Source organism: Carlito syrichta, unplaced genomic scaffold (assembly GCF_000164805.1).
Source record: "Carlito syrichta isolate Samal-C Ts95f unplaced genomic scaffold, Tarsius_syrichta-2.0.1 Scaffold301868, whole genome shotgun sequence".
Lineage (NCBI taxonomy): Eukaryota > Metazoa > Chordata > Mammalia > Primates > Tarsiidae > Carlito > Carlito syrichta.
Genome location: NW_007245964.1, coordinates 126,872 through 134,171, shown reverse-complemented (window position 1 = coordinate 134,171; position 7,300 = coordinate 126,872). Strand labels below are relative to the sequence as shown.

Here is a 7,300-nt window from a genome sequence, read left to right as displayed (position 1 = left end):
TTGTATGGAAGGTTGATTTTTAGATCTTTTAGGAATCACCACACTGTTTTCCACAGAGGCTGTACTAGTTTACACTCCCAACAGTGTAGAAGTGTTCCCTTTTTGCCACATCCTCTCCAGCATCTGTTTTTGAGTTATTGATGATGGCCATTCTGACTGGAGTTAGGTGGTATCTCAATTTAAAGAATTGAGAGATAAATTTAAAGAATTGAGAGTTAAATTTTTCTTCAAATGGGATGACCACTGATACATTCCTTGTGAATTATTGTTTTATAATTTTGAGGGTGGATACATATACTCTTTTCACCTGAAGACTGTATACTCACCTACTCTCTCATCAATTATGGTTGCATTTCTGTCTCTGTTTTGTTTGTTGAAATCTGAAAAGCAGCACTGACGGATGCAGTTTGAATCAGTTTTTTAGTTTTTTTCCCCTTAATTTACAATCTTACCTCTTCAGCTACAGTACAGAGAATGCCAAGAACTTCTGAACCTCTATCAGAAATACCTATCAGAACAGCAGGAGAAGCTCACCATGTCTCTTTCAGAACTTGGTGCTGCTAGAATGCAGGAACAGCAGCAGGTAAGCATCTTTACTCTTACTTCGTTAATGGGTCAGCAAGATGTCAGAAGAGCCATTTGCCTTTTAATTGTCTCACAGTGTATGATATTGTTTTAAAACATGTGGATACAGTATGTGATTGAGTTGGTGTCTTTCCCCTCCATCTTTCCTCTCCTTTCCTTTTCCTGCAACCCAGAGGTCAGGAATAATTACTTGAAGCAGGCTGTGTGGGTCACTGGGAAAATCCTGGTTATATGATAGCACAGCCAGAATGGTGAAAAAAACTTTCTGCTCTGCAGCTTAATGAAGAGGATCAGGTGGGCTATTTGTTCATTGTCCTTATGGAAAATACTAATAAACCTTTCCCAATGCGTGTTCGTAACTTTTAGAATAATAGTGACTTTTAAAAATACTTTGGAGAAAAGTAGATTATTTTACATGTATTTGGATACATGTATTAATCACATAAATATGTATGACTTTATATATGGACATTGATATACATATCACCCAGTGGTATGTATTATATAATTAAATGAATGTTTAGAACCCTGGCAGATATGATGTGAAGCAAGCTTTACAGATACTTCTTGTCCTCTAGCAACTGATATCTGATTTCTTTTTCATAGCCACGAGTTTAAATCTTGACATGGATGAAGATAAGCATTACATATGAGAACGTTGTAGAAAAAACTGTGTAGTAGGTTCAAAGTCATCCATATTAAGTATCAAAATATGGCTATATACTAAAGTGTTGTCCTTCTCTTTGAGTAATATCAGGTCCTAAAGATTAGAGGATGGGGCTTTTTGCAAACCTTTTAAAGAACATCATTATATTCAGCCTAGAAACAACTGTTGCTTATGGATTAAGAGTCTGAGCTAAGGGAGCTCCAGTTCTGAACTTAAAGTTTATATGTATGGAAAAGTTAAATATTTTGCTAGTAATGTGGCATAGCTAAGACTTTTAGCACATTTTATTTTTTGAAGTCACAAAATTTTAAAGGAATAGCCAAAGTATAAATGCTTTGTTTATATTTTAAGTTTTTGTTCTGTTTTCTGAAAATATAGCTTATGAAAAGAGGCAGAGGAAGGTGACAGCTATTCCTGATTTATGAATTTTCACTACCACTTTGAAAACAAGGCAGGCAGTTTTTAAGGTGGCCCTTGCCTATTGCATTTGGGTAGGCTAGAGAAAATTGTAGCATGAAGGTCAAATTTCCACCTTTGATTTTGCATTTTTATTTCCTTTGATGTGATATACTTGTGTGGAGAGCACAAAACCGAAAGACAGTCCATGTGGCAAAGGTATGGGAGGGGAGACAGAGGAACCTTTTATTTTTCAGTATTAAGAGTCTTACAACCTTAAGGAGACAGACTAAGAGTCAAGAAATAGTTGCCAGGGGGCCCTAAAGACATCTAGATCAGATGGCCCCACCCTCTCTCTATCTACTTTTGAAACCGAAAGATAAGACTTTCTCAGGTGTTAGTGACTTATATTTAAGCTAGTAATTTCTTGGAAGTTTGGCTAGAGAACAATCATAGTTAGCATTGCCTCCTTTAACTTTAACCTTGAGGAGTAAAAATTTAAAAATGACAAATACTCGAAGGAAAATTTTGGCCTAGTATATAGAGGGAGTATACAAAAAGAGATTATCTTTGAATTTTTATTTTTTGAATTAATCATGAGAAAAAATTTAAACTATGTTTTCAGAAAGTGTCTGGTGGTCAAGTTTTAGATTTTGTCTTATACACAAAGAAAATGAAACAGGGTAAAAGACTACTTATTATAGGCTTTGCCATTTGACCCTGACAGGGAAAATAAGTCCCTTTTGAACACCAAGTGGAGATAGTTACCTTATTTTCTGTGTTGTCTGGTTTGTTCTTCCTGACAGGCTTCTCTAATCTGAGCAAAGTTAAGCACTTTATTTTCTTTCTTCATGGGAACTGGGTAAATTTGGCCAACTAGTCTACTTTCTTTTAGTAACAGCATCATTGTGAAGGCTTTGAACTTGAATGAGGACACTGACCTGATTCTCTCCTTTCCTCCTCCTTGCCCTCTGGTGAAGTTAAATGTTCTCTTTATGTACTGACAAACAGACTGTGCCTATCTCTGTGATAGGACCCTTCTTGTTATTTTGTAGGTCTTGCTACATTATTCATCTGTCTCGCTCACCAAGCTCTTTTGAAAATAGACATCCTGTTGCATTAGTGTTTGTGTACTCAAAGCCTAAACATAGCTCTTAGCTTAATATGTTTTTTCATTTATTTTTATTTAACAAATATTTATGTGGTACATACTACGTAACACATGTCAATTCATTTAATCCTAACTCAGTGAGGTAAGGTAGGTTATTATCTCCATTTTGCAGAGGAGGAAGAAAGACCAGAGACAGAATGAATGACTTGGCCAGGTCAAACAGCTAACAAGTTGGCAAAGCCAAGATGTGGAACCAGCCAGTCTGGCACCATAGTTTGTTGAAGAAGGAAAGAAAGACAAGACAAATTTGAGGTAGCTGAAATTACTGAAAATTTGCTTTAGTTGTCCTTTTTTCTAAAACTAACTCTCCTTGATTCTTAATCTGACATACAGGTTTTTGAAAACTAGAGCACAAATATTCTAGAGATGGGGAGAAACTATTTACTTTCCTTGTAAGAAGTCACAATGTCAGATAATACCTAAAATTTTATTCTCTAACTTTTTTCTGATCTTACCTTTAGATTTTATGTTGGAGATGGCAGCAATTCATTTTTCACAAGACGTTTATTTGACTTTAGGAGACATGTTCTATTCCTTCTTTGTGTTGGTTGCCATCTGGCTTAAATTGCATATTATAGGTTTTGCTTATAGTTTTATTAAATCTATAGTTCTCCTGAAGAATGTTCTAGCTTATGCTTCTCTTTTAACTTCTCTCATTTCCTTGAAAAGAAATTTCAATTTTTCCTTTATTTATAAGATGAATTGTTTTCTTGTATTCTCTTCATCCTTTTTCTGCTTTGCCTCAAAGGTGACTGTATTCTACATTCATTTTATAATTCATTCAGCATTATAAGTTCTTTATACTAGATTCTGGAGAGGTTCTTCACCTGTTTGATATAGTTTTTAGTATTTCTTTAATGTGTATTGATTACCCTTTTTTTTTTTTTTTTGAGTTGGAGTCTCACTCTGTCGCCCAGACTGGAGTGCAGTGGCCACTCCCGGCCACCGCAGCCTCGACTTGCTGGGCTCCAGCAATCCTTCCGCCTCAGCCTTCCAAGTAACTGGAACTACAGGCGCACGCTACCACGCCTGGTTGATTTTTTTGATTTATTGTAGAGATGAGGTCTCGCTGCCCAGGCGGGTCTCAAACCCGTGGACTCAGGCACTCCACTCACCTCAGCCTCCCAAAGGCGCGGGATTACAGTCTGAGCCACCAAGCCTGGCTGATTACCCTATTATCTAAAAAAAATAGTACTTACCTGTAATATAATCTTAGTCTTGGACATGGGAAGACATAACCACAATTTTGGTCGATGTACATTTTAGAATTTAACTTTCTCTTCTTATGGTTGAGAGTTATTTCACTTTTGTTAATCTAAACTTAAGCAATGTCACCTCAAACCACGATGCTTATAACTTCCATTTTTTGTCCTATTTGATAGGCGGTATCATTTTAGAAGAGTTGTATTTCCTCACTACTGTTTATATTAAGAGAAAGCCTAGTCAGCATTTTAAAAATCTTCTCCCATTCCAGTTTAAAAATATTTGTGGGCAAGCATATTTTACTTACTGCTTGTCTTACCTCTGCATTGTTTTGTCAGGTAGATATAAAGAGGTAGCTTTAGAATTTGGGGGGAATTTCTCATTTTTCTTTAAAATGGGTAAACATTACTTTTTAGCATGGGCAGTTGATATTGAATCCCCATTCTTTTGGGCTGGTAAAAGGCCTATTTAAGTAACATTTATTTTTCTCATGATGACCTGGCCCATGTTTCTTAGTAGGCCTGGGTTATGATCTGGTCAGGAATCTAAAGTATACTAAACACGAATCATTGTTAAGTACATATTTAATGTCTCTGGGTAGTTCTTACCACTGTTGTCTCTATGGTTTTATTAAAAGAGTTTTTACTGTGTTTAGAGCCAAATAGTCTTGGGACTACTTCCTATTCTGTGACTATTTTCATGTATTCCTTTGATTAAAATTTATTTAATTTTGGTTTTTATGTGTATTTAATATGTAATATGTATCTTAATTCTATCTAGTTTAACACTGAGCTATCTTTGAATTATATCAGCACTTTGTTATAAGTCCATATTTTATTGACAGTCTTGAAGCATCATCATACTTCTAATTGCTGGCAAAACCAAGTTAAAGATGTAAGGCTCTTTGTGCTACTTAGTTCTTAACAGACTAAAAGATCTGTAGATAAAACAAGAATCGTAGTTTGCTAGGGCTACCATTAAAAAAAGAAGAATAAAAGGAATAGGACTTCAACAAAGTTCTGTGGGGCCCATGAAGATATGATATTTTAGTGACTTTACTGTCCTCTAAGCTAATCATTCATTTTGGCTCTAAAATATTTGAAGGAAGTAAATATTAACCCATAAATCTGACTTTTCCAAAAGAAAATAAAAGTAAATTTTCTCTTTCTATAAACTCCTTTGGAATCTTTATTTTTTGGTGACTTGCCCATAAATTTTGCCTTAGGACAATTATTGATATTGGCACATAAATGTGAGGAAGGTTAATAATTGGATAGACTGGAAAGATTTGAAAGATGCTGCTGCTTTATTAAAACTCATAGTCATTACTATAGCTGTGGTCTTTTCCAAAACAGGAGTGGAGAATATTGGTATACCAAAGTAATTCTTTTGTTTAATGTGAGTTTTAGTTTCATGACCCATCTCTTACAGTATAGCCTTCTCAAATTTATTCATTGAAAATAGATCCAAAAGACACTAATATTATACAAGTCTAATCAATAGTGATCCCATAAACAATTAGAACCGCATTTTTGTGTCCTCTAAATAACAGATGTTGAAAAAGAAACCTACTAAAGGAGTTCCCTTGGTCTGGCTACAGCCATTGTGTTTGAGTTTGTCTTAGTAATATCAAACCTTATGTGAATTACCACCACAAAATTCTTCTTTATTGAAATTTAAGATAAAACTGCTTTTAAAAATGTTGTGTATTTCAAAAAGTAGAAGGTCAAGAGCATTAAGATAAAATAGATTAGTGGTAGCTGACTTGCTTATGTAATGAGCAACTTATGAATACAAGTAGGCAGAAGAAAATAAAGTATTAATTGACTGAATTGTTTGGGTTTAAATGCGATTCCATAGTTTCCCTGGGTATTTAGGCTGAGTAAGAATGTTGCCTATGATGGGAATGCAATGGTGCAGCGGCTTTACAAAGCAGTCTGGCAGTTCCCCAAATGGCTAAACACAGAACTACCACATGATCCAGTAACTCTACTCCTAGGTATATACCCAAGAGAAAAGCAAACATATGTCCACATAAAAGCTGGTACATGAATGTTCATAGCAGTCTTACTCATAACAGCCAAAAAGTAGAAACAATACAAATGCCCATGAACTGATGAATGGATAAACAAAATGTGGTATATCCATATGATGGAATATTATTTGGCAGTGTAAATACATGCAACACTGCAACATGGATAAACCTTGAAAATATTATAAGTGAGAGAAGTCAGTCACAGTGTGCCACATATTGTATGATTCCATTTAAATGCTCAGAATAGGAAAATTGATATATAGTCGTGGAAAATAAAATATTGGTACCCTAGGGTTGGTGGGAGAGGATGGGGAAAACAGGAGGACAGGAGGCAGAGTTGCTTTCTGGATGAAGATGCTCGAAAATTAATTGTGGTGATGGAACACAGCTATGTAAATATACTAACAGCCTTTGAATTGTACACTTTGAGTAAAATGTACATAGTATACAAGTTATATCTTAATAAACCTGTTTAAAAAAAAAAAGTAATAGGACTAACTGCAGATTTCTTACCAGAAACAATGGAGGACAGTAACAGAGGTGTGGCATATTTAAAGAGCTGAAAGGAAAAAAAAAACACCCACCAGTCAACCTTGAGACATTCTTGAATAAACAAAGACTGAGAGAACTACTTACTAGTCTACCTGCTTTACAATAAATACTAGTAGAAGTCTGTTCAGATGAAAGGAAGTGGTATGCGACAGTAACTCAAATTCACACAAAGAAATAAAGAGCACCATTAAAGGCATTATGAATTTCTCTTTTCCTAAATAATTTTAAGACCCCTGGATAGAACAGTATTTATAAAACTGTTTCATTGCACTTATAAGATATAAAGATGCTGTGCATCTGTGCCTACATGTATGTGTACATTTGCACAAAGGAGGTGGGAAAGAAGGGAGCCATATTAGAACAAATTTTCTATATACTTGTGGAATTACTTTAGTAGGAAGGAAGCAAAACTGTCCTTTTTATTATTTGTTATTGCAAATAACAAATAATAAAAAGATAAGATGCAGATAAGATGATTCTGTATGAAGAAAATCTTAAGAAATCCACAAAAAAAGTAAAAAATCTGATAGAACTAATAAATGAGTTCAGGAAGGTTGCAAGCTATAAAGTCAGTATGTAAAAATCAATTTTATTTGTTTATTATCAATGGACAATTAAAATATGGATTTATGTAACAAAAGAAATGGAAGTCTTGTGTGCTGAAATCTATGAAACATTGCTAAGAGAAATC

General features: G+C 34.7%; 1 protein-coding gene across 1 annotated transcript in view; it reads left to right on the top strand.

Moving 5' to 3' along the window:
- Nucleotides 1–7,300, top strand: part of KIAA1328 (KIAA1328 ortholog) — a 195,104-nt gene that overhangs the window by 97,380 nt on the left and 90,424 nt on the right. The window contains exon 6 of the mRNA XM_008055517.2: nucleotides 453–583. Within this exon, the coding sequence (XP_008053708.1) occupies nucleotides 453–583 (131 nt within the window). The remainder of the gene's footprint in view (nucleotides 1–452; nucleotides 584–7,300) is intronic.